At 34.1% G+C, this 27,969-nt stretch overlaps 1 protein-coding gene across 5 annotated transcripts in view; it reads left to right on the top strand.

Moving 5' to 3' along the window:
* AP3B1 (adaptor related protein complex 3 subunit beta 1) overlaps window positions 1–27,969 on the top strand; it is a 297,879-nt gene that overhangs the window by 156,784 nt on the left and 113,126 nt on the right. For all 5 annotated transcript variants that reach the window (XM_073993667.1, XM_045393910.2, XM_045393911.3 and 2 more), the window contains 4 exons: window positions 8,180–8,356; window positions 20,178–20,364; window positions 21,327–21,457; window positions 27,116–27,224. In XM_073993667.1, the coding sequence (XP_073849768.1) occupies window positions 8,180–8,356; window positions 20,178–20,364; window positions 21,327–21,457; window positions 27,116–27,224 (604 nt within the window). The remainder of the gene's footprint in view (window positions 1–8,179; window positions 8,357–20,177; window positions 20,365–21,326; window positions 21,458–27,115; window positions 27,225–27,969) is intronic.

Below are 27,969 nucleotides of genomic sequence, written 5' to 3'. Positions count from 1 at the left end.
GAGTGCTGGTTAATGTTTTGCCAACTGATGTCTATAATAAATGCAATTGTAGTTTAGAGATGAGTATATTATTTCCTTCTTTGAAGGTGGGTTAATCTGTATTCTCAGTCTCTTCAGAGGGATCATTTTTGTGTAGTCAAAGGTAATGGATCACAAGATTTAGAGCCTACCAGTCAAGACCAATTTTAAATATCTCTGGTTGCAAAATTGTCTTTCCCTTGGAGTGTTAGTAAATCTTGCAGGGCAGTTACACATTTATCTTAAAGCTGAAAAAAATAAAAATAAAAATAAGGCTTACAGGAGTCATTAAGCATCTGAGCCCTCACTCCATCTCTCAGCAGAGAGTTACTCTCTATTCATATCTGTTCTTATTGTTGATTCTAGTGAACAAAGCCAAGACTTCTCATAGAGGTTAATTATGAGAGATGTAAGGGTTAAGAGAGTAATTTGAAAACCAGAAGACTTGGATTCACAGTTAGTCTGTACCTTTTACTAGCTTCGTGAACTTAAGCAAGTTACTTGACTTCTCTATGCTCCAGTTTTCTCATCTGTACAATGGGGATCATAGTACTGACAACCTTAGAGCTCTGTTGGGTGGAAAGAATGAGTCAATGCATGTGAAGCACTTAGAACAGTGCTCAGTGTAAGCTGTTATTAAGGCAATAGTCACTGTTTTTGAAGAAGACAGACTATAGTAAGGTTTTAATTTTGTAAGCTTTCTTATTGCCTCTTTTATATTTTACTTATTTAAAATAACTTCTGTAGAGCATATCATTTGCCAGGCACTATTCTAATTACCTTAAAAAGACAAATTATTAATTTTTTAATAGCAACACTTCAAGGAAAGTTCTCTTAATATTCCTATTTTATGTTTGAGAAAACTGAGGCACAAAGAGGTTGTGTAACTTGCCCAAGGTCACAGAGCAGCAGGTCTGCTTTCTTAACCAGTGCATTATGCTATATCTCATTTCCATTTATAATCTGTTTAAAAATTTCACTTTATTTTTATTTGACAAATATTTAATTGTATTAGTCTATAGGGTCACCTGTTCCTTTTCTGTATTCAGTTCACATACCTACTCAGTGACCTAGCCAAGGTTTTTTTTATTATTTCCTTTTGCTTCCCTCAAATCATTGACAACTTGGGAATTAGAGTGACATGATCAATGTCTATCCCAGTGTAGAACAGATGTTTGACATTACTTTGATGGGAAGTGAGAGGATAAGCTTTTTGTCTCAAAGCCACTGAAATGGACATCTAGCATTCCTAGTCACCAAGCATCAAAATTCAGTCATGTCTCTAGTCGTTGTAACAACTATAAATACCCCTGCTCATATTTAGTTATTTCCTACAGAAGTGATACAGCCCCCAGGAAGAAACACTTGTCTGACCAATAACTAATGAACCATATGTCAACTTACTTTCTCTCTCTCTCATTCTCTCTCTTTCCTGTTTTTTTTTTTTTTAATTGAGTCTTGCTTTGTCACCCAGGCTGAAGTGCAGTGGCACAATCTCAGCTCACTGCAACCTCCGCCTCCGGGGTTCAAGTGATTCTCCTGCCTCAGCCTCCTGAGTAGTTGAGACTACAGGCGTGCGCCACTATGCCTGGATAATTTTTGTGTTTTTAGTAGAGATGGGTTTCACCTTATTGGCCACGCTGGTCGCAAACTCCTGACCTCAGGTGATCTCACCTCAGCCTCCCAAAGTGCTGGGATTACAGCATAAGCCACAGCACCTGGCCAATGCATCAACTTTCTCAACAGTTGCTGGACTATAAACCAGATAAGTACGGTCTTACAGCTCTATATAGCAAAGCTTATTTTTTTCAGCTTTTGTTTTTCTCAGAAGATAACCATTAATAGATATAAAAATATGGTGAGAATTCAGTATTCACAAAGGAAAATAAAGGAACAAATAGCAGTTTTACGAAGCCAGAGAAAAAATAAGAAGAAAGAAAACATATGTAAAATAAATAATAAATATTAAAAAAATAAGATAAAGATGGAAGAAATAAAATCAAATATTTCTCATCTTGAATATGAATGGACTGAATTTTCTCATCAAAATACAGACTTACCAACTGGAATGAAAAAAACTAGCTACAGGCCATTTATAATTAAAGCACCTTAATCAATTGATAAAAGTTGAAAATAAGAAGGTAAGGAAAGAGATATTAAGCAAATATGAACAAGAAAGTGAGATTCACAGTTAATTAAAAGCATTTAACAAGATAAAAAGGAACATTATAAAATGAAAAAAGGGTTATTTGTAAAGAAAGTAATAAGCACAAACCTATTTGCACAAAATATATGGCAACCAAGTAAATATGTAAAGGAAAAATCTATTCAAAATGTGAGGAGAAATTGATAAAATAGTTACAATGTGTGACTGTAATGTATTACTCTCATATTAGATATTTCTATTAGACAGATATAAGCAAGAAAATTAAGTAATCAAAAACTTATTTAGTAAATATAGCTAAAACCTTATATCTCTTGAACAGATAATAGCCACTTTTAGAAGTATATCCATTGAATATTTTCAAAAAATCAAGAATGTATTTAGGCATAAAGAAAACTTAAAGATTTTGCATTCTTTGACCTTAAGCAATGAAATTAGACTTAAATAATTTAAAAGGGTACCAGACAAGTTGCAAAGTAAGAAATGTACTTTCAGATTAAAGAATGTGTTTAAAGAAGAAATGCAAACTTTTTTCTAAAACCCAGGAAATAAAATGCTGTATTTCAAAATGTGTGGAACATTTAAATGGGATCTTTAAAGTTATAAAGATCACCATTTGTAAAGTATAGGGATAAAAAAATAAAAGAACAACAAATCAAAACATAAGAAGAGGGATCAACGTTGATTTTGTAAAATAGAATACAAAAAATATGTATAAGTTGAAAAGTACATGTTAAATCTGGTCTTTTGGAAAGAAAATAAAACCAAAAATTCCCTTCTAATTATTATGAAGCAGAGAGAGGTAGCAACAGTAGACAAATCTGGAATGTGATAATAAAAGAAATTAAAATAATTAAAGCTGCATGGAATTCTATAGCACACATTTGAACTTTAGGAGAATGAAAAGCTGATAATTAGTTGTTACTGCTCATCTAATGTATCTGAGGAAACTGAAGGCTTGAAGTGGGACAAGCAAGGAAGAATCAAAACAATTTGTTGTGCAGAACCCTCAAAATGGTCAACCACAAGTTACTCCAGGAGAAGGTGGTGAGGGATGTAGCAGACATAACTTCAAAGTCAGGAGAGAAGAATGATTGTATCCCCAGAATCTCTCTGTTCCACTCAGGATAGCTATTTATACAAGAACAATGGCCATGTGGAAATAAAAGCAGCGTTTTATTAATCTGACCAAGTACCTGATAACTCCTAAACGTAGGCAAGCGATTCTAAAATGTGAGCCTTAAAATAAGAGCCTTAAATGAGACCTCTATCCTCCTGAATCTCTACCTATTTCACCCTCAAACCCAGAAATGTCATTCTAAAACACTGCAATTTTAGGAAAAGCCAATCTGTCCAATGTCTAAGGACAAGGGGTCAATAATGAGCATGTTTTCCCTCAGTGCCTGAGCCACTTTATTAAGGCAGAATCCTGGGTCCATCTTTCCTCTGGAAGGAGAGAGAACAGAAGTGATAGCAAGACCTCTTCCCACCTGGCCACATTACCTATCCTTAAAAGAAGAGGTGAAAGAAGTGAGAAAATGTCCCACTACACATGGGTGTGGGAACAGGCAAGAAAATGGCCTGGATCTGCCCTGGAAATCTGGCTCTTGGGGAAATGGCAGGAGGCACTAAGGAGCCATTGCACAATGTGGCAGACAAACAGAGGATGAAGGAATAATCCTTCATCTGATTAATAAGTAAATGTGACCCCAATGAGGTGAAGTTATTTGCCTCCTTGATATACACCATCAGTGTGGGATCAGATCCGGTCTCAATAGCTTGCTGGCCAGTATTCTTCCTAGTTTACCACACTCATTTTGTCGCTGCCCAGTGATCCAGTGTGAATTTTGGATTCACATTTGGAGTTCTGATCCTAGTTCCACCACTAACCAGCTGTGGGATGTGGGCAAGTTTCTTAACCCCTTTGTTACCCTAGTTTCCTTATGTATCTAGTGCAGATCATGGTAGAGCATACTTCATAGAGTTTTGGTGATGAATGACCGAGAAAATATGTAAAGCTCTCAAAAAGAGTGCATGGCACATGGTAAGAGCTCAATAGATATTAGCTATATAATTTGTTTTAAAAAGAGAACACAGATTTTATCATATTCAGGACTTTGTTTTCATTGGTTATTTAGTTATTGAAAATATAAAAACTAAAGTTTGAATGTATTTTACATTTTGAATTCGGTCAAATCAAATAGATTTATGTCTGTAATACAGTCAACTTATATGTTCTGATTGTGAGTATTCTGTCCTTTGGAGTTTCCTTCGTTTATGATAAATACTGGTTTTGGAGTGCTTCTAGAATAAAATGCATACTCTCAACTGGACGTGGTGGCTTATGCGTGTAATCCCAGCACTTTGGAAGGCTGAGGCGAGAGGATTGCTTGAGCCCAGGAGTTTGGGGTTGCAGTGAGCCATGATTGCACCACCACACTCCAGCCTGGATGACAGAGCAAGACCCTGTCTCAAAAAACAACAACAACGACAACCACAAAACAACCAATGCTACCTGTGGATTGCTCTAACAGGATTTCACATAATGTTTAATGGGACAGATGAGATTTCATGTCTTCTGTAAAAACTACTGAGTAATATTGAAATAGCACTTTGTATTTTCCTTGCCCAGATGCCTCACAGGATGCCTGCCATTTCACAAGTTACCCACCCTTTCTCTGACACCCCATTGTAATTCAGGCTTAGGCTTTAATGCATATTGAGTCCAGATACAGAGTATTAGATCTGATTTGCTGTTGGTATGCAGTTTGCTTAGATGTCTACTGATTTTGCCTTTGACAAATTTAAATAAATGAAATTGATGTTTTTGTAGGGTTTACTTTAGACTGTTGCACTGTGCAGTGGGCTGGTGTTGAAACACAATAGCTTTTAAATTGAACTGCTTATAGAGTGATCTGTAAAATCTTTCTAGATGTCTTTCTATAACTGCTGTGGTGGGCTAGGAATCATTATTTGTTTTTGCAGGCAAATTAATGGGTTGCGGTGGCCGTGGAAACTGCCTTCTAGTACAAGGTTTGAAAAGTGCATTTAATCACTTTCTCAGGGCATTTAGAATAAAGAATCAGGCAAAGTCATTTAAAATCCAGTTTGTCTTTGAGAATAGTGAAAAGCAGAGCTTCATAATGAAAGTATTATATCATATGTATGACTGTGTGTGTGTCTGTGCCTGTGTCTGTGTCTGTGTGTGTATTATTAGTTTGGTTTTATTTCAATGTTCCTATTTATTTTATGGTTAAAAAGACCATGGGGAACCAAAAGTGACTAATTTACTTTTCTTTTTTTTGAGACAGAGTCTCACTCCATCACGTAGGCTGGAGTGCAGTGGCACGATCTTAGCTTACTGCAACCTCCGCCTCCTGAGTTCAAGCGATTCTCATACCTCAGCCTCCCAAGTAGCTGGAATTACAGGTGCATGCCAGGCTAATTTTGTATCTTTAGTAGAGACAGGGTGTCACCATATTGGCCAGGCTGGTCTCGAACTCCTGACCTCAAGTGATCCACCCGCCTCAGCCTCCCAAAGTGCCGGGATTATAGGCGTGATCCACTGTGCCCAGCCTCTAGAAAGTGACTAATTTTCTTACTTGCCTTTTTTTCCGTTGCTTCAAATCTTTGAAAGTAGTGGCTGTGAATTCATAGTATCAATGGTGTATAAATGAGAGTCCTGTTGCTTAATGGGAAGAGAAAAGGAAAGCTGGAATCCAAAAATCTTAGTATTCTGATCCCATCCACCTGCTCAAAAATGTTCTTTGTCAGTTTCCTAAGCTTTGTAATAAAATGCCATCACCAAAAGTTTGGTATAAGTATATTTATAGTATATTTATATTGATATTGTTTCTTGTGGTGAAGTTTTCTAAGTTTTAAAATTTTTTAGTTGGGGTTTTTATTAGTTTAGTTCTAGAAAATTACAAATCTTATTCTTACCACCACCTTGAGATTTTTATTTGTGAGCATTATGATTTATTGTTTTTTAATTTTTTCAAAGAGTTGTATTTTAAATATATGTATTATGAGGGTTTACAGTATTCCAATATTTTTATTTTAATTTTAGTATATTCATGAATATAAACAATCTCTTTAAACATTACTTGTTTTGGGGATTGTCTTTTTAATTGCAAAAGACCATTACCAGAAGAAAATTACTTAAAATGGGGTAATAGATTATGATATGTCGTAGAATTCTGATTTTTATACTAGCAATATATAATAAAATATTTAAGAAAAATAAATCTAGCATAACTGAAATCTGAAGTTGCACATATATTCTTATTTAGAACTACCTTTCATTATGGCAGGCAACTTGAATTGCTCTATACTGGAAAATTTAATGTACCACTCAATTACTATTCTTTAGCCCAATTTCAAATAATAGATTGGGAGTAAAGTCTTAATGCAGTGTAACCTTTGGAACATCAGAAATAACCTCTTTTCTTTCCAGAAATCAGTGTACAGTAAGGGCATCAGTTTTATCACACTGTATGAATAGATTTGTATTAGCACTTAGACCTTTTGTTAATTGCATAAGTGTATGGATTTCTTCTGTCTCACCCAACTTAGGCTAAATAATAATGTAAAGATGTGCTGTTATTTTAAAATATATACCTTTTTATTTAAAAGCTTTTTTGATCATCTCGTTCTGATTCTAGCGAAGGACTCAATATTGTAACTTAATATTTTTATGTAATTTCATAATGTGGGTGTTTTGAAAAATTTTGCAATGGTAAATATTGTGATAAAATTTTGGCTATGGAAAGGTCCTTATTCTCACTTTTTTCTTTGACAGTCATACTGTGTATAACCATGAAACTACAGAAAATATTAGGACTTTGCAAAATTGTAAAAGGACTTTATAAAAAGAACGTTATCTTTCCTCTTGATGCCGTCTTTTAATGATAGCTGTCAGCCTTTTCACTTATTATAAAAAACAAATTTTCTGTGTGAGGTGAAAATGTTCACTGAAATTAATTTACACACCATCTCAAATTCCTTTTGGAATAGGGGAGGATACAAATAAGCAAATAGTAATAAAACTAATTTGCATACTCTAAATTGTTGGTCTTAATGGTACTTATGGAAGGTTTCCAATTTGTCACAAAGCAGCGACTTTTAAGAAGATAAATTATATTGAAATGTACTTTATTTAAAAATATAATGCCAAAATGCAATATTGGACAAATTTATCCCTATTTCTTTTGTTGACCAAATAATCGACCAGGATTTATGATTTTATAAGCAGACCTTGATGATCTTATCGGTTTGATATATTTTCAGTGTTGTAGATGCTTATACATAAAGAGCAAAAACAGTTTTGATTTGGAATCACAGTACTTAATTGATCTGTTTCTTTTTCTGTATTATCTATGGGTTCTCAAATGGGCTTTGTGGACCACCTGTCTCAGGAATCATCTGTGGTGCTTTTTAAATTAAAACATAGCTATCTGGGCCCCACCACAGAAATACTATTTTGGAGCTGATCCCAGGAACCTGTCTTTTTAATAAGAACCCTGGATGATTTTTATGGGCATTGGGGTTTGGGAACTGCTGCTCTAGAGCAGGGGTCAGCAAACCATTTCTATAAATTGCTAGACACTCAATATTTTTGGCTTTGAGGACCTTATGGTCTTCATTGTAACTATTTCTGCCATTGTAGCACAAAAGCAGCAACAGATCATGGAGAAACAAATAGGTATGGGCAGACAGACTTGCTTCCAGAATTTGTTCGTCTTTGATAGAATCTAGATTCTAGACCATTGGTTTTTGCTCTATGGATATTTTCTAAGATACTCTCTTCAAAATCAATTTTAATGAGATTTCCTATGTGTTTATCTGAGGAAAATTCATAAATACAGGAATAATTCCTAGATATACATTAGATGAATTAATAGTTGTAAAACATTTTTAATAGTTAAAACCTTTTCTATGTTAATATTAGAGTATGATTAACTTACTTCTAACTATGTAATCTGCTTCTCATATTAGGTTCCTGTTGCTAGAGCAAGTATTCTTTGGCTAATTGGAGAAAACTGTGAACGAGTTCCTAAAATTGCCCCTGATGTTTTGAGGAAGATGGCTAAAAGCTTCACTAGTGAAGATGATCTGGTAAAACTGCAGATATTAAATCTGGGAGCAAAATTGTATTTAACCAACTCCAAACAGGTGAGAGGCAAACGTTAGTCAATCTATCTAATACGTACTTTCCTCTTCACTCTGATCAAACAGCGGAGGGCTGTACCTTCATTAGTCTGACCATTCAACAATTCCCAGGTGCCTGTTTGTTTCACGTTCTATGTTAGATGATACTAGTGCAAAGAGATGACATTCTAGTCTAGTAGGAGAGAAGACATTAAAAAAGGAAATAGTGTGTGGTAATGCTGTAGCAGAAGTATTGACATACAATGGAATTCTAGAGGAATTACTGAAAGTCTGAAGTAGATGCGAGGTCAGAGAAAATTTTATAAAGAATGAAACTCAGTAAGGGCTTATAAGGAGTGATTTACTGTACAGAAAGAGGAAAGCACAGGGTCAGAGTCACGAAATAGCTTGGTGTTTCTGGGAAATTTTTTAAAGGTGAGTCCAGAATGGCAGGTGCAATGGTCTGAGAGTTTATATCCCCCAAAGTTCATGTGGTGAAACCTGATCACCCATGTGATGGTATTAGGAGGTAGGGCCTTTGGGAGGTGATTAGGTCATAAGGCTGGAGCCCTTATATATGAACTTTGTGATCTTATTAAAGAGATCCCTGAGAGCTCGCTTGCCGCTTCTGCCATGTGAGGACACAGCCAGAAGGTGCCATCTGCGAATTAGAAAATGGGTGCTCACTAGACACCCGAACTGTGGGTACCTTGATCTTGAATTTCCCAGCCTCCAGAACTGTGAGAAATAAATTTCTATTATTAATTATATTATTAATAGGCTTCCCAGTTTATGGTATTTTCTAAAGTAGTCCAAATGGACAAAGACATTTTGCAGTTTGAACACATGGAGTGGCTTGTATGCTTGAAGTAGTATGGACCTGGTCCTGCAGAGGAAAGGGAGACCACTTTTAATAGTAGTATAATTTACCAGATTTGCAATTTAGAATATTCATTTTTTAAGTCCATTGACTTTTTGAGCAGCTGTTAATAAGAGGGATCATTTTTGCTTCCATGTATGAAATAGGGACTTTTCATATATCTGAATTGCTATTCTCTGTGAGTGGACTTACCTGTTTAGTATAATTGAAAAAAGATTCTTGCTCATTTGCAGCTAGGCTTCTTGGGAAGATTTATGCTCTGTGTCCTATCTATTTTTCTCTAATTTTCACTTTTTCTCTGACTCTTACTTTTGCCTTTGTGATTTTTTTCCTCCACATCCCTCTCTGTCTTTGTATTTGTCCCCTTCCCCAAAACTCCCTCTGCCTAGATATCTCTCTGACATCCTTCATCCCTTCAGTGCCCCGCCCCTGTACTACAGTCCAGTGTGTTTGTCATTCTCTCCTTTCTCTTCCATCTCTGTTTGTTTCTCTCTTTTTGTATTTGCTGTGTATCTCTCTATATGTGTCTCCCTCTGTCTGCCTTTCCTGCTTCCCCATAGACCACACTTATTTTCTAGTAAGCTAATGTTTGCCTTTCAGAATCCTCAGGTCGATTCCTCAGATTCATTTCTATATGGTTTGGGATTATCTTCATCCCTAATCGTGGTATGAGTTATATTATTACAGCTTTTGCTGATTCATCTATAAGATTTGTAACCAGATAATTGCAAATAATGGAGCATATTTCCATGATTTAGATTTTGTCTTTAAATTTTAAGTCATCTTTAAAAGGAATCAGTTAATCCTTTCCAAGTGTCTGTAGATTTCTTAATACATTGAGATACTTTCTAAAAACTGAGTAAAGAAAGACCTATGTTTGCTGTTGAGTTTCATGTTTCTTGATAAAATAGAGGGATTTTTAGCCTGGAACTCCGTGGTAGTCACTAAATTCCTGTGATATGGCGAAGGTTTATATAATACCTAGACTATTGGGATTTTTTTCTGTCTTGTTTGGCCACTCTAAATGTATGTAGCTTATGTATTATTGTTAAAGTAATACCAAAATTGAATGTCAGTCAAGACTTAATCAAACTAAGTAAAGCTTCTTTCTTTGGCCCTTTTCTTTGTAACTGTGAATAACCAATAATGAAATGTAGTACTGTTTATTTAGATACTGTAGAGCGTGTTTCATGTCTTTTTATTCAGTGAATTTGAAGACAACTAGTTTGTACTCAGGTTTTTTTTTTTTTTTTTTTCTTGACCTGTTTTATTAATGGCAGTTTTGGAGCTCAGTTTCTGAAGTGTTTTTTTGTTTTGTTTTTGAGAAAGTTTCCCTCTATCACACAGTCTGGAGTTCAGTGGCGTGATCTTGGCTCACTTCAACCTCCGCCTCCCAGGTTCAAGCAATTCTCATGTCTCAGCCTCCTGAGTAGCTGGGATTACAGGCATGTGTCACCATGCCTGGCTAATTCTGTATTTTTAGTAGAGACGGGTTTTGCCATGTTGGCCAGGCTGATCTCAAACTCCTGACCTCAAGTGATCTGCCCACCTCAGCTTCCCAAAGTGCTGGGATTACAGATGTGATCTTTTATATTTTAGAATGATACTTCTAGAAAACTACAATAGGCTTCACCACCCAGTGGTGAAAACACAGTGATTTTTTAAAAATCACAAATTTTTATGTAGCTCATTGTTTTTAAGTGATTAAATATGAAAATAGATTAATAGTGTCTTGAAGAGTTGAACTCTGTTTTTGAATATTTCTCATTTCTCAAGAAGAGGAGATTGAGATAATTAATAACTGAAAATTAGTTGTTTTGTTTTGAAGACAGTCTCCCTCGGTCACCCAGGCTGGAATACAGTGGCGTGATCTTGATTCAGTGCAACCTCTGCCTCCCGGGTTCAAGCAATTCTCCTGCCTCAGCCCCCTGAGTAGCTGGGATTATGGTTGCCTGCCACCACACCTGGCTAATTTTTTTTTTTTTTTTTGTATTTTTAGTAAAGATGGGGTTTCACCATGTTGGCCAGGCTGGTCTCAAACTCCTGACCTCAAGTGATCCTCCTGCCTCGGCGTCCCAAAGTGCTGGAATTACAGTCGTGAGCCACTGCACCCAGCCTGAAAATTGGTTTTAAAGAACGATTTTAAGCACCATCAACTTGACAGAATTTTTTAAAATTGTGTAATCCATTAGATATAAGACAGACTGAAATAATTGTTTTGACTGAAATATTAAAAATTGTTTTCTCTACTTACTTTTTTTAGCCATCTTTAAAAGTAAGGTGGGGAGAGTCGGCTACAGTGATGAGGAGCTGATTTGCCATGAAGTCTTGATATTTATTTGTAGATCTGAATTCCCAGTGGCCTAAATACTTCAGTGAACATTTCTATAATTTTTATTGAATTATTTAGGGTTATAGAGAATGTCTAAGTTGATTTTTATAAGACTTAGCATATTGCATTTATTTGTATGTTCGAAGAATAATCAAATAACAAACTTCTTTATCTACCTCAAAATATTTTTGACCTAATATAAAAAATAATTTAAAAATTAGCAGTCTGTTTTCAGTATATCGTAGACTGTCCCTACCATAGAAAACAGCTGTAAACTCCAGAAAAATACAAGAAACAAATGACTTTCTGAAGACACAGAATAGTAAAGAAAAGCAAGAGAATCTGTAGGGGAATTCATACTTAGAAGAAGGAAATGGCACACAGTTATTTTCCCTGTTTTTATGGCTTTTATCCTGAGGACAGTCTGCAGTTGGCACTGTGCACAGTGGCTAGACCTCCAAAAGGAAATGCAAAGTCCTTCTGGCTTGAGGGAGTAGAGAAGAGAGTTCAGGAAAGCTACAGACATTGGAAACTTAAGGAAAAATAGTAGAAAGGAGAGAGCCAGTGTGGGGTAATCTCAAAATCTGGGAGTAATTGTACGTAAGTTTTCGGCTGGTGTCTGAACTACACTTGTGCAGGGTGGATTCAGAGAAACACAGCTAGGAATTAAAGAACCAAGCTGAAATTTGAGGTGTACCCAAGAGACAGAGTTTGTACCTTGAACCCTAACCAAGTTAATTACCTGCTGAAACAAATGAAAATCCTGTACTCATTCAAATAGTTTAACATAATGTCTAGAGTCTCTAAAATACATAGTATTCTTAATGTCCAAATGTATCTTGTATATCCAAAATTACTCAACATAAGAAGAACCAGGATGGGGAGTTATTATTTAATGAGTACAGAGTTTGGGAAGATGAAAAATTCTAGAGATGGATGGTGGTAGTGGTTGCATATGGTAAATAGACTCTCTGGATTCAAACCATGTTGTGCTACTTACTAAATGATTTTGGACAAATCATATAACCTATCCAAGATTTCATTTTCTCATCTGTAAAATGGGAATTATTATAATATAGTCAATTTTGCTATATTGCAACATGTATGCTCCTAAAATCATTGTGCTATACAAAATCACACAATAAAAACCATAGGGATTATTAGAAAAGTGGAGTTAGAGTCGCAACACTCAAAAACTGTATTGATGACATATTTTTTAGAAAGGAACCTAAAAAGAAAACAAGAGTACAATTTTACATGTGTTAAATGGTTAACAAATAAATACTACAATGATACTGCTCTTTATATTTAAAAAGACTTGAGGTTTGCTTATGGAATAAATATTATACTTGCTAAGTGGTAGAAAGAGGGTTAATCTGAAATTGGATGGAAAGTTGTACCTCCTAAAGAGCATGAATATGGCACATAACACTTGTAGATGTTAACCTCTGAAGTACTTGTTTGAAGTATGTATGTTTTGTGTATTCCTACACGTCTCTGTTTAGCTGGGTGCATTTTTATGGCTTCACCTAGTGTTTCTTGCAGAAGAAATCACCACAAAATTCATGTTATGCCCAAATTGTTCCCTAATATGCCAACTGAGTTGGAACAAATGCACATTTTCAAAACAAGCATTAGAGCAGAACTGACTGTACCTACCTCACAAAGTTATTATGAGGATAACATGAAACAGTTCATGTAAAATGTTTAGATTTCCTTGCACATAATAGTGCCTAGTTCATTTTAGTTATCCTTCTTTTGTAACCCTCGCAAGTAACTGCTGTATTCTTCTTAGGGAATATGATGATTTACAGTAAAGAAACTAGTTACTGAGAAAAACTGTATTCTTATTAGGATAAAACCACTGATTTCGGTTTATCCTACTGAGATTTTCTAAGTAAGATGCTGAAATCCCCCCGCCCCTCTTTTTTTTTTTTTTTTTTTTAGTTTGTGAAGAAAAAAATGGTTAGAAATAAATATAAATAAATATAAAGAGTAGAAAACACTGAGAAATTACTCCTCACAGAGGAGTAATTTCACTTTTATGTGGGGAAATAGTTGAAGGACTGAAACCAGTTGAAGTTGCTGAAATCTAGAGCTGTTAAGGCAGTATAAAGATTTAGCATGACTTCATTGAAATAGTCTACCGAAGTTTGAGGAAGAAAGGTAGGATTTAATTAAACTGATTAATAACAATTTAAAAGTTAATGAATAAAAGATGCTTTTGTTTTTAAACTCTATCTAATAGTGTGTCATCTTTGAAATGCAGGGATAAGTGCCATAAGTTAATGTTTTTCTTAGCTCATTTTTATTTTTGGTTAGGAAATATTGCAAACCTATGGAAAAGTACCTAATAGCATAAATACATATGTGTATATCTACCACTAGGATTAAGTTGATATTCACATTTGCCTTGATTGATTGATTGATTGTAAGATGTATAGAACTAGAACCTCAAGCTTCTGTTCATACCTTCCTTTCTTCCCCGTTGGTAACCACTGCCACCTTGTTGGTATGTTTCATTCAATCATCCATGTTTTACATTTTTATTATATGAATATGTATCCATAAGCAATGTATAATTGTTTTTGTGGGTTTTCAAATTTTACGTAAGTAGATATTCTACTTTATGTATACATTTGCAACGTTTTTTGCTTAATATCATGTTTTCAAAATATGGATATATGTAGATATAATTTAATTACTATCTCAGTCTGTCAGACAATTAAGTTTCTACTTTTCTGCTATTAAAAAAAGAAAGTGCTTCCTTGAGTTATTTTTTATTCTTAGTGAGAGATTTTGTAAATCACACTAATGTTTTAGGGATTCCTCCTAAAGTTAAAAGCAGATTCTCTTTTGCCCTGTGATTCAGGTCTTTAGAGAAATCTCCTTCCCCCAAAGCCTCTTTAATGTGATTTAGCAAAAGGAGACTTGGACACTCTGCAGTGACACCTCTGCCCTTTCTTTGATATGTTTTCTTGGCATTGAAAAATTCAAGTAAATATAACATAGAAAGGAAGACCTTACAGAAAACTTTTCAAGTTGACAAAAAAGTGGATACTATTAAATTCAGAAATTCCATCCCAATTCACATAAAGAATCCTGTTTAGTCATGAAATTAAGAAACTTATTAGGGCCGGGCCTATAATCCCAGCACTTTGGGAGGCCAAGATGGGCAGATCATCTGAGGTCAGGAGTTTGAGACCAGCCTGACCAACGTGGTGAAACCCCATCTCTACTAAAAATACAAAAAAAATAGCCAAAGCATGGTGGCACATGCCTGTAATCCTAGCTACTTGGGAGGCTGAGGCAGAAGAATTACTTGAACCCGGTAGGCAGAGGTTGCAGTGAGCCCAGATTGCAGCATGGCACTTCAGCCTGGGCAACCAGAGCTAAACTCCGTCTCAAAAAAAGAGAAAAAAGGAAACTTGGTTAGATGGAACAACGGTACTGCTTTAGGTTTGCCTCTGATATAAGTTAAGAATTCCATGTAGAGTTTACTTCATTTACCAAACACATTTGTTGGTATCATCCCACTAAAAAATAACAACAGTTTAGAACCAATATAAATCTTTACTATGCCAAATGCAGACGTCTGTGTCCTTTTTGTATAATAGTAAAGATATTATTAGAACTATAGTATTAACAGTAAAATATATATTAAGACTATATTTTAAGAGACCTTTTTAGTTATTTGTATTGACTTACAATCTATTAGAAGAAAGTTATTTTTTGAATAAATATTTACCAGTTTATTGTCAGAGTATTTTAAATAATGAATTTCTTTTTTTTTTTTTTTTTTTGAGACTGAGTCTCGCTCTGTTGCCCAGGCTAGAGTGCAGTGGCGCAGTCTCAGCCCAGTGCAAGCTCCGCCTCCCGGATTCACGCCATTCTCCTGCCTCAGCCTCCTAAGTAGCTGGGACTACAGGCGCCGGGCATGGCCACCATGCCCGGCTAATTTTTTCTATTTTTAGTAGTGATGGGGTTTCACCGTGTAATAATGAATTTCTTAATTTTTAGGTAACAGTCCCTCAAATTCATTTTTCCTGTGTCACATTGACTTAGAGTCAATCTGAAGAAAATGTAATTGATATAATTTGTATCTGGATAGCATTAGCCATTAGTTGGTACCAATAATGGTTCCTTAAATCTAAGCAGGAAAATTAGTCTGAAAACAAAATTTAATAAATAGCTGTATATATGATACTGAATATTTTTGTTGATAGTACATTATATTGTCTTTGCTTATCTTGTGTAATTTATGAATACAACAAATTTGAAAGTACTATTTAATTAATGTCCCATCTGGTTTTGGATTGAGCCTCAAAGTGATATTAAAATGTCATGATTGTTTACTTAAATGTTGTCTATTTTCTTCCTACCAGTTTCCCTGGACAGATCTAATTTATGCCTGTTGTCTCCATGCCATCTAGTTTAGGATTTGTCCCAAATTTTTAATGAAGTAATATCACTAATATTTGCATTAAAATAGCACAGTTAATTTGTAGACCTCCGCTTTGAAGTCTTCTAGTTTCTGCCATAATTTTGTCTAGTGGCATGTTAAGACACAAGTGCTGTGAACAGAGATTTCTTTTTAATACATGAGCCATTTACATCTGAAAGACTATATCTTTTTCCCACTCTTTCTAGATGTAACATAACTAACTTCTTCCTTTTAGAACAGCATGCAGGGTTTCTGCTGATAAGTGAAGTATACTCTGACAAAGCAGGTGGGAAAAGCTGTCTTTTGCTTTGCTGCAGGTGGGGAGATGAGTATTTAACAATGCTTCATTTGCTAGCAACTTGATATACCAGCAAGTGTTGCCATGGCCTATGAGATGCATGAAGCTCTAGGCTGCCAGTGGGTAAAATTAAAGGAAAACATGGAAAGTTAGAGGTTGGTTATAGGTGAAATATGTGCAGGAGTAAAGACTGAATAGTTCTGCCCTAGCTCATTAAAGGGAGTGGTGAAAGCACTCTTGCTACAGTAGTTTTGTCATTTATTGTATAGTGTAGGTCTAAAGCTTATTTTATTATTTGGCAGTTCTTTTTTTAACTTGTTATAAAATCATCAGCAATACATTTTTAAAAATGGAAGTGTACATTTAACAAAGAATGAAGTGCTAAATTTCCACTTAGTACTTAACATGCATAAAATATTTGTCGACATTTACCAACCACCATGAGAGTGCTAGGGATCTCATTGACCACACAACAACCAGAAGACACAACAATCTGCTACAAAGGATCAACATCCATTTAAAAAGCTAGTAGTTATTTTAAGATTATGCATTAAGATAATTTAATACGTACAGGTGCAGAAGATGTTTATATAATTCTGTGTGAAACATGACCTCATTTAGATCAAATAACTTTTTGAAAATTAGTTTTTTACTTTTATTCTATGTTTTCTTATGCACATATGAAAAATGAAACAATAGCTGTTAATGTGTTGGCTGCATTAGTGGAAAAAAGGCCCAGCACTGCTGGTTTCCAAATAGAAAATCAGTTAATTCCAAAAATAGACTTTTTCATTCAATGCATTTGTATATTTGTTTGGTCAGGGCTGCAAATGGGAACAAAGTAAAGCTTTTGGAGGTTTATTCTGTCAAAAATATTGCAAATGCTGTTGTAAATTAAAAAGCTCAACATTGAAGATAAAATTGTTTTTGATGAAAGGATGTTGTCATGGTAAAAATCAATGTTCTTATTAAATTAAGAAAACTATGAAAGAGAAATGTTTTGGGAATTGGTTGTTGTGCATGCAAACAAACTCTGCTTATTCAGTCAGTTGAAATAAAACCGTAGTTGTCAAATTTACTGATAGTATACACAGTTTGACCGAACTATAAAATTCTTGTGATGAAACTGATGTTGAAGAACCATTCTATAGCATAACAATACACACTGTCTTTAATGCATATTAGCAACAGAATTTTAGATCTATTGTTTTGTGAAGAACCGCTTTGTAAATTAAGTTTATTATATTGGCTTAACATTTTTTATTGATAATTGTGTCTTTTGTATATTGTTTAAGTTTTGGTTCACAAATTGTTTGGATTATTTAAAATGTCACTAGAAAATGCCAAAAAATTTTACCTTTTGAAAAATTTTAGCAAATAGCAATTATTAGAAACAAATCTTGCAAACAGAAAGACTTTGAAAGTTTTCCCTGTATAGGCAAGGGAAGAAATGAATAGGTTAAATGGTGAGAGCTCAAGATTTAATCAAGAGATTGTCATTTACACCATCTCACCTATCGTAAAGACTCTTTAGATGGAGCGCCTTTTTTTAATTAGAGAAATTTATATTGTGTAGAATGAAATGAAATTGAGAAGGCAGTTGGTTTTGTAGTATCTAAATTGATGAAATATTTTTAAAAGGATAAATAAAATAATTATTTGAAATTTTGTCAATATTTTAAAAACTTTTCGTTGACTACATGGGTGAAAAGTTAAATATTTGGGTTTGAAATATTTACAGTTTTTAACATAAGGATTGGGACTATTCTTGATTCGGTAGAATTTTCCCTCAGACTACATGGTTGTCCAGAAATACTGTAAAGAGGGTATTTTTTCCATTAAAAATATGGTCTACAGAGAAGAGTAAGTTCAAAATGTCAACAATTTTATAATTACTCACTGCAGAATTTAATTTTGAAAAAGATTGCAATTTAAAAAAAAAAAAACTTAGGCCATATAAAAATGTATTCTCCAGAGAAATATCAATGCCTTGTTACTAGACACATACACTGAAGAAACTGATTAATGTATGTACATGTGTGGTGAATAATTATTCTGCTTATGATTTTAGTGTATCATTGCACACAAATATGTTTTTTGTCTTTTAGAAAGAATGTTATTTTTGAAAATACATTTTAATTAAACTTATAAGCTTACAATATAATACATTTTAAAGTCAATAAAAATTTTTTAATTATATAATTTTCATTACTTTAAATGCCCTACCTAATTTTCAAAATTGTTAGCATATTGAAAATGTTTAATTTCCTAAAAATTAATTTTGGGGATAAGAAGTATAAGCCAAATGTATCATTCTGCTAGCTCAGAAAAACATTGCAGTTAAGAGACTCTTTGATTTGTTTTAGTTGCAGATTTAAAATCTCAGCACTCGAATGGACTTTATCGTTAACCAAGTTGTAAATTCTAACTCCACATTTGAGAAAACTAATGATTAAGTGGATTTCCCAGGTTTTTCCAGCAAGTTAATTACACAGTTTAGTGTACCACATTTTCTTTTAAGCTGGTTCTGAATTGTATTCCTCAGTTGGTGAATATTTTGCTAATTGTCTTTAAAAAATGAATCATAGAAATTTTCTTATCTGTACTTGAACCAACATGGTCTAGCAATTAGTGAATAGCAATTGTTGGTACCCAAATTCAGAATAGCTCTATTAACATTTTCACTTGTATTTTTTATAATTCTACTTTAATAAAACTAGGTTAATCCCTTTTAAATACCCTGCTACTGAAATAAGGTTGCTTTCTATCAAATCAATTATCTTAAGCAATTATCATAAAAGAGTTTACCACACCATTTCTGTACTTTGACTTATTGTTCTAGAATTGTCTTTAGTCTGCCTAACTTGATTGATTTTATTTTTTATCTGCTTCTAATGTGCTTAAAATCTTCTAATCTAATGTAAATGATTTAGTGTTTCTCAGTTTATTTTTCCCATGTATTATGAATTCTATTTGGCTTATAGTTAAAATTGTACACATGTAGCCTCGTTAAAACTATGCTTTTTCAATAAAACAACTGTAGTTTAAAATACAAACCTATTTTGTTAACATTTCAACTTTGGTTTAATTATTATTAAAATTATTTCAATATATGTTAATGTAGTACATTCAAAAATTGACTTAGGAAGTCTTATTATGGTGTAAAAGCTACTATAATAAGTTGTTCCCTTACATAAATAAATAAATGACCAATATTACTAGAGGCTATAAGCAGCATGGGGGAAAAATGGAAGAAGTCTTTTATCCTAGTTTTTAGAGGGCATCAGCAGCTTGCTTTTATGAAAAAGTAACAGCTAAATGCACTGCAAATAATTTGCAGTAATCCAGTTCAGTGATTCATGTGTCTGCTTTAATGGGTCATAATTCAGGGTAAAGTAACTGAGTGCAGTCAGAGTGCAGACACTGCTTATGCCAGGGACAGTATCTCTTCATAAAACACACCTCAGGAGAAGCAGTTTGCCAGCCCCCTAATACTCTCTGATGTTTTGATGTCCTGCATATTTTTCCGATTAAGTTTTGAGTGCCATGTTTTTAGTTGTATTTCCACATTCATTATTCTCACGTAGACCCTTCAGCGGGTTTGCCATATATGATTATTTTTTTAATGATGCCTTTCTTTCCACTTCAGCAGTTTAATAATCTAGCACATGGCTGCTTCTCAATACTCAGCATTCACCTACCCAGTACAGAAGAGGACATGTGCTTTGGCTTCAAAATTCCATTTGCAGCATTAGAAATGCATATTCCCTACGGAACAACATTTGTTTGACATAACCATTCATTTTTATTACCTCTTTAAATATGTTTATCCAGAGTTATCAATAATCATAAATAACTGTATTCTCATCTTGATCTGTTTTTTTCCAACAGACAAAATTGCTTACCCAGTACATATTAAATCTCGGCAAGTATGATCAAAACTACGACATCAGAGACCGTACAAGATTTATTAGGCAGCTTATTGTTCCGAATGAAAAGAGTGGAGCTTTAAGTAAATATGCCAAAAAAATATTCCTAGCACAAAAGCCTGCACCACTGCTTGAGTCTCCTTTTAAAGGTATTATCAGAATATAACTACAAAATATATGTTATCTAAAAAATTATGACAGGATGTCACCATTTCTAATGTGCTTAAAATTTATCTCTTAGGAAATATAGATGATTCACATATATAAATTCACATATATAAATATATAAAAACAATGTGCTTTTTACTCATCTGTTCTCAAAAGCAAGTTTTATATTAAAGTTTATATTTTTGTAGACCTTATTTACCTAAATAATTTTAAGTATTCTGACTTTATTCTAACATTTAAACTAGGCAATAGATGAAAACCATGTTATTCTTATAAACAATGACTTCATTTATCTTTTAAATAGTTTTATAAGAAATATTATTCCTTTTATTAAGTTATTAAGTAAATATTCTGTGTACGCTAATATCAGTTTTGCTAGGAGGAATTATTTTATTAAAAATATCTCTTTATATTTAAACTGGTTTTTCAAAGAGGGAAGTTGACTTATGTGTCCCAGCTTTTTAAAAGGGCGAATTAAGTATTTTACCACCTTACAAGTAGCCATTCCACTTGGAATCAAATAATTATATACCTTGGTTTTCATATTGTTTCTTATTTAATGTTGTCAAGCGATAAAAAGCAATTCAGTTTTGTAGAAAAACTATTAAAATTCTGGATGTGTTTGTGCCAAGACATGTATATGGATTGTTTAACTGTGCTGTCATTCTTAATATTCACAGTAAAGTAATTTTTAGAGAAGCTACATTTCAGAGCAACACCTCTAAACACACTGACTGATTAGCTTTTTTATTGACCATTATGGGGGAGATTATTGTAATCTATGGACTGAAATCAGTTTTTTGACCTATGAAGAGCTTCCTGGTTTATATTTATTCCTTGACATTTGAGGTAATATGCCAATTACCTTGAGCTCTGATTATGATTGTTCTCTGTTACATACAGCTCATATTGTTTATTTTATATTTTTCCCTATTTTTAATAGATAGAGATCATTTCCAGCTTGGCACCTTATCTCATACTCTCAACATTAAAGCTACTGGGTACCTGGAATTATCTAATTGGCCAGAGGTGGCGCCCGACCCATCAGTTCGAAATGTAGAAGTAATAGAGTTGGTAAGTGGACCTTTCTGATATTAATTTTGTTAAAGCAGTGGAAGACTCTGGGATAACTATTGTTTTCTATAAAAGCTTTTTTGGAGAGTTGAAAATTGTTCTAGTATTTCTAAATGTAATATGTTAGATATACCTTACCTTTATAGCAGCTAAATATTATAGTATTCCTATGCCACTGTACATGTACTGTTCCTTTTCTTCAAGGAAATAGAGAACTGAATTCTCTGCATCAATACCACCCACATTTGTGCTATTGCGTTTGTAGCTGCGTAGATGCAATTTTTAAGGTATTTAGTTTCATTAGATCAAGTTTTTTCTACTTTGTTTAGATATTTGTAAGCTTCCTGACAATATCTTTCTGAATAATTTTTGCTGTTCTCTTTCAGAAAAAACCACACAAAGTGTTCTTCTAGATTTTCTGACAAACCATTTTTAAGTGAAGCCTGAACATAAATAGGGAGCATTGTGTACCAAAAATGTCCTTTGACAAGGTCACAAAGTGAATAATATGGTGCTTTCTCATAAAAAAATTGCTATATAAATACTCTTTTTATCAATCTTTAAAAAAAATGCTGGCCATTGAGATAAAATAATTAACATTCTTTTCTAATATTATCTGTTTCTTTTTCATACAAACAAGAAAAATAAGAAGAGAGGCCTTCTAGTTGTATGTAGCAATTATGCAAAATATATTTAATACTTTAAAATGTGGAGTTAACAAAAAAAGCAGTTAAGAATTATATTCTGGATACTTTTGTGGTGGAAAAGATACATTGAATTAGGATTCAGATAACTGGAGTTCTTTACTAATTCCTGTGGGAAAGTGAGTTAACCTCCTTGCTCTTAACTTTTCTGTATACAGTGGAAGAAAACCTTTATTACTTTAATAAATAGAATTTCTATAATGATCATGGCCATGTAATTTGATTCCTCTGAGAAATAATGTTTCTCTTAACCACTCCAACTTATCCTGGCTTTGAAGCATGGCCAGAATTAATAATAGCACCATTTAGGAACCTGACTGTGTATGGTGATAATGTTTTACAAAAACTATCTTGTTTAAACCTAATTCTGATCGGAAGTGATGGTTATTGTTATTCCCACTTTGCAGACAAGGAAGCCAAGTCTTAGAGAACTTAAGTAAATTGCCTAAGTTCACATGGCTAGTAAGTGATAGAACCATATTCCAACCCAGGTCCGAGTTCATCGTCCATGCTGTTACTGTATTTTATTATGTAATATGATATAAACCTGAGCTTGTTTGCAAATCTGTATTATCCTTAGTACTTAGCACCATTATTTTTATGTTGTGACAAATGATCTGTACTTAGAGACGGCCAAAAATTTGTAACAGTAGAAATATGTAAAAATATGAGAAGCAATTACATGTCTATCCCTCCTTGCAGCTAAGTTTGTTGATTTTTCACTGAAATCTGCATACTCTTAAGTACTCTTCAAAAGAGTTGCCTTATTTATGCAATTATTTTAAAATTTTTATTTTTATTTTATTTTATTTATTTTTTTTTTTTGAGACAGAGTCTTGCTCTGTCACCCAGGCTGGAGTGCAGGGGCCTGATCTTGGCTCACTGCAACGTCCACCTCCTGGGTTCAAGTGATTCTCCTGCCTTAGCTTCCCAAGTAGCTGAGATTACAAGCACATGCCACCATGCTTGGCTAATTTTTGTATATTTAGTAGAGATGGGGTTTCGCCATGTTGGCCAGGCTGGTCTCAAACTCCTGACCTCAAATGATCTGCCCACCTCAGCTTACCAAAGTGCTGGGATTACAGGTGTGAGCCACCGTGCCCAGCCTAATTGTGCAACTTTTTATCAGATATTAGAATATAAAGAGAGTGTTGTTATGGTTCTTCCTACGGACATACTTTCTTTCCTAATTCCTTATTAAGCTTGTTTGTTGTTTTTATGGTTCTTTTTTTTCTTTTTCATTGTGGGGTACATGATGTTTTAGCCCAAGTAGAGCCATCCTTTTATCCTTCCCCTACTTCTGCCTTATCTCTGCCTCCTTGCTGCCCCCACCCACCAAAAAGCATTATCTTTTCAGAGTTGATAGCAATGCTATGCAATTTAATTTGGTCTCAGCAGTATTCTTTATTGGCTGATAGATTGGTTTGTTGGCTGGCTTCTTCCATTTTCATGTGCTTTTCTAAGCATTAACTACCTTATAGGGACAGTACTTAAATATAACATATTATGTTCATTTCACCTATCCAATTCAACAGAGACAAATTAATTTCTTTTTTCATTTTGCTGATTACATTTATGAAATTAATAATTGGTAACTTACGGAGAATCATTATAACTGATGGAACATGGTTTGATAAAACTGTCACTGTTGATGCGATGCAGAAAACAACTTCAATCTATTGGACTCTGAGACAATTGGTTTAAAATTGTACTATGAGGGACACAGTTAAGTATAAAAATAATATAGATAGTTTTATTTTTAAATGCAGCTACAATACAAAAAATAATGTCCATATTATCTTTCTTGTCTCTCACTCTACTTCATCTCCCTTCCAAGTCATGTCACTGTATTTCATGCACATCATATACTGTGTTATTCTAGTTTTCCTGTAAAGCGATCTTACAGGGTCAAGTCTTGTAACTGTGAAATATAACTTAGTAAGAAAAATGGCCTAGGTTTAGATAATCTGATATTTTAATCAAAACGACAGGGAACCTAGTCAGATTGACAGGAGAAGTCACTTTGAATTACACACCACCATTTCCAGGATATAGAATATAATATATATTTATATTATGATCCCAGTAAGTTTTGAAGATCCTTAGTTAATAATTTATTTGCTTAGTTCTAGAAAGTCTTTTCTTTTCTACTTACAGAAAGACCACCTTCTGCATATGAAGAGTATTTTGCTTTATAAACAATCTGTCAATATTTTATCCTTCATAGGAACTTTCAAATTAGCATCTATGTTCTCTTCTTTTCTTTTCTCTATTATTCCTTTTGCTTAGAATGATAATGTGGTCCTTTAGTCATAAAGGACCACATTTTTATTTATTTTTATTGTTTGCCTTTGGCCTTTTAAAACCTGAAACTCCATAGAGTTCATGGCCATGTCAAGAAAAAATGCACATTTGAGCATAGCAGCCTGGTTTTCTGAAATTGTTGATTTAGTGTTATTAAATTAATCCGAGAAACTTTTTATCAGACCTCAGAGAAATATGTTTGGATTTAAGAAAAATACGGACTTCAGAGTTTACCAAAAATAGGAGAGCTTGTTTGTAGAATACTATCTTTGTAGACAGAAGCATTTTAAATACATATAAAAGAAAGCCATACTGCTGATCTTATATAAGCATCTTATTCAAATATATTCAAGTAATTTTTACTCATTAATATGCTGTTACTGTCCTGTTAGTAATTTTCCAGGTTACTGAAGCTTCTCTTTTTAGGCAACATACCTTAAGCCCTCTAGATCAGTGGTTTTATTCTTATTTGTTTTTATTTATATATTTATTTATTTTGAGACATGGTTTTGCTCTGTCACCCAGGCTGGAGTGCAGTGGTGCAATCATAGCTCACTGCAGCCTCAAACTCCTGGGCTCAAGCCATCCTGCTGCCTCAGCTCCCAAAGTGCTGAGAGTACAGGCATGAGCCACATCACCTGGCCTTAGACTAGTGGCTTTTAAATGTAGCTGCACATTATAATCATATGGAGATTTTTAAACAAAACACAACTAGATCAGACATGTGCACCAGACTAATTAAATTAGAATTTCAAGAGGCGAACCCAGGTATTCTTTTTTCAGTATTAATATTTTTATTGTTTCTATTAACATTTAAAAACTATTCTTAGGTGATTCTATTGTACATTCAGTGCTGAGAAACATTCTTGAATAAGAAATTCTGTCATGCTCTAGATTCCTTTACCACGAAATATGTACTCTAGCAAAGACTTGCACATAGTAAAAACTTAAAAGATACAATAAATAAATGAGTCTCAACTATTTTAATCTTTTCGGAAGTATACATTTCCCTGCTCTTTAACAAATCATATATGAAGCATGATTTAATTTTTTCTTGACGAATCAAGGCCGTGACTATAAAAGCAAACTAACACACTGTATTGAAGTGATTAAAGGGGCTCATAGTAGTAAATGATATTACTAATACAATATTTAGTAAACACTAAAGTCAATATTTTTCTTAAGCATATTTCTGAATTTAATATTGAAATCTTTAAGAGGCTAATAAATATAATTAGTATTTATTGTGTCAGCCACACTTGAACATAATAGGCCGGGCGTGGTGGCTCACGCCTATAATCCCAGCACTTTGGGAGGTCAAGGCAGGCAGATCACCTGAGGTCAGGAGTTCAAGACCAGCCTGGCCAACATAGTGAAACCCCGTCTCTACTAAAAATATAAAAATTAACCGGGCGTGATGGTACGTTCTTGTGGTCCCGGCTACTTGGGAGGCTAAGGCAGGACAGTCACTTAAACCTGGGAGGCAGAGGTTGCAGTGCGCCGAGATCGTGACACTACTCCAGCCTGGGCAACAAAGTGAGACTCCATCTCAAAAAAAAAAAAAAAAAAATTGCCCAAAATATTTTAAGTTCCCTCCTCTCCGGAAACTTACATTCTACCAGGGATAGACCAACAGTTAAAAAAACAAGTAGATTGTATACTATGTTAAAAAGTAATACATGCTGTGATTAAAAACAACAACAACAACAACAACCACAACAAAAAACGTGGCGGGGAATGGTGTTGGAAGTGCCAAGAGCTAGGGTGAAGGCCCTAAACTGAGAGCATGCCTGGGACATTTGGAGGAGCAGTAAGGCATGGCCAGAGCATATCAGGCAAGAGGGTGAGCAGCAAGAGGTCAGAGAGGCAGGCAACAGGGGGACAGTCATGGAGGGGCAGTCATGAAAGGATGGTTGGGTCAGGCTATGCAGACTGTTGTAGGGACTTCGGCTTTTTCTCTGAGTAAAATGAGGAGCCACTGCAGGGTTTCAGGCCAAAAAGGAGCTTGATCTGATTTAGGTTTTAATAGAATCATTCTAGATGCTGTGTTTTGCAAAGTTTGTTTGCTGGGGGCAGGGTGGAGGGGCAGTAGAAGCATAGTCTAGGAGAGAACGATGGGTCAGACCAGGGTAGCTGTAGTATTTCTTGATGGCTGAGGTGTTTAGAATATGAGAAAAAGAGAGAAGTAAAGGATTACTCCAGGATTTAGGCTGTTGAGATGGTCAGGGCAATTTATTGCCTACACTAAATTTTCTTTTTTTCTTTTTTTTCTCTCTTTTCCTTCAGTGTCAAGCTATGAACTTGTGTTTGTTATTGCTGTTACTGTATCTGCTTCTAGTTTTGCTCACCTATTTTAGGATATACTACTTTTGTTTAAATCTTCTGTGGGCCAACAAACACAAAAGTTTTAAAGATTGTATATTTGAAATAAGATTGTTGGTTTAACATAGGGGCTCTGAGTGAGAGTTTGTGCTGCTGTATTTAGGAGTAAAGTAAATCAGCCTTAATGCCAGGACTTCTAACAGTTGCATTCTCTGTTGAGGCCATAAGCTTGCTTTTGAATTTGGTTATGTTCTTGATGATTAAGTTTGCCAGAACTCTAAATCTCTGAATGAGAATTCATTTATATTTACTTTATTTGTTTAAACAGGCAAAAGAATGGACCCCAGCGGGAAAAGCAAAACAAGAGAATTCTGCTAAGAAGTTTTATTCTGAATCTGAGGAAGAGGAGGACTCTTCTGATAGTAGCAGTGACAGTGGTGGGTTTTATAATTTATTGGCATGTATTTTTACATAGTAGATTACATTCTATATCTCAGAAACAAGGCCTAATCTATAATATTCAGCAGGTGGTTTTAAGTGAAGTTTGTATTATCAAAATAATCCCTTTCATTTATATATCGCTGTTTACTTTTCAAGGTAATTTTTAATTACTAAATTCTCTTTTTACTTTACAATGTCTCTTGGACAATAGCTAATACATTGGTATAGCTGAAACAGGAACTCATACTTTTCTGAATTCTAAACCATAATGCCTATTATATCTATTGGAAAACATGATTTTATACTTGATAAACTTTTAGTGGAGTCTTTAAAAGTAACTTTCTTTTATAAAAATGTAAAGTTTATTTTATACCTTGAAGAGTCTTTTTCTCTTTCATTTTATACTCATCTCTTTCTGTGAACCTCTATAGAGATAAAGCTAAAATTATTAAGTCTCTATATACTATAAAAAAATCAAACTAAAGATTGAGAGTAACTGTATGCAGTGAAAAGAATGCTGAATAGGAAGGATTTAGAAACCCTGGGTTTTACCTATGCAAATTGAAGAAGGCACCTACTTTTCTCTATATCAGATAAATGAAGGGGTAGAGTTAAATATTTCTTAAAGTCCCTTCATTGCTAAAATTCTGTGAGTGATTTGCCTAATGAAAACTATATTGGAGTCACTTTCTGATGCTCTTATTAACACTTAACCTAATAGGCAAGTCTGCCCCAAGACCA

This window comes from Macaca fascicularis, chromosome 6 (genome assembly GCF_037993035.2).
Source record: "Macaca fascicularis isolate 582-1 chromosome 6, T2T-MFA8v1.1".
Classification (NCBI taxonomy): Eukaryota; Metazoa; Chordata; class Mammalia; order Primates; family Cercopithecidae; genus Macaca; species Macaca fascicularis.
The sequence above is the reverse complement of the archived record's forward strand: the minus strand, read 5'-3'. Positions and strand labels throughout refer to the sequence as shown.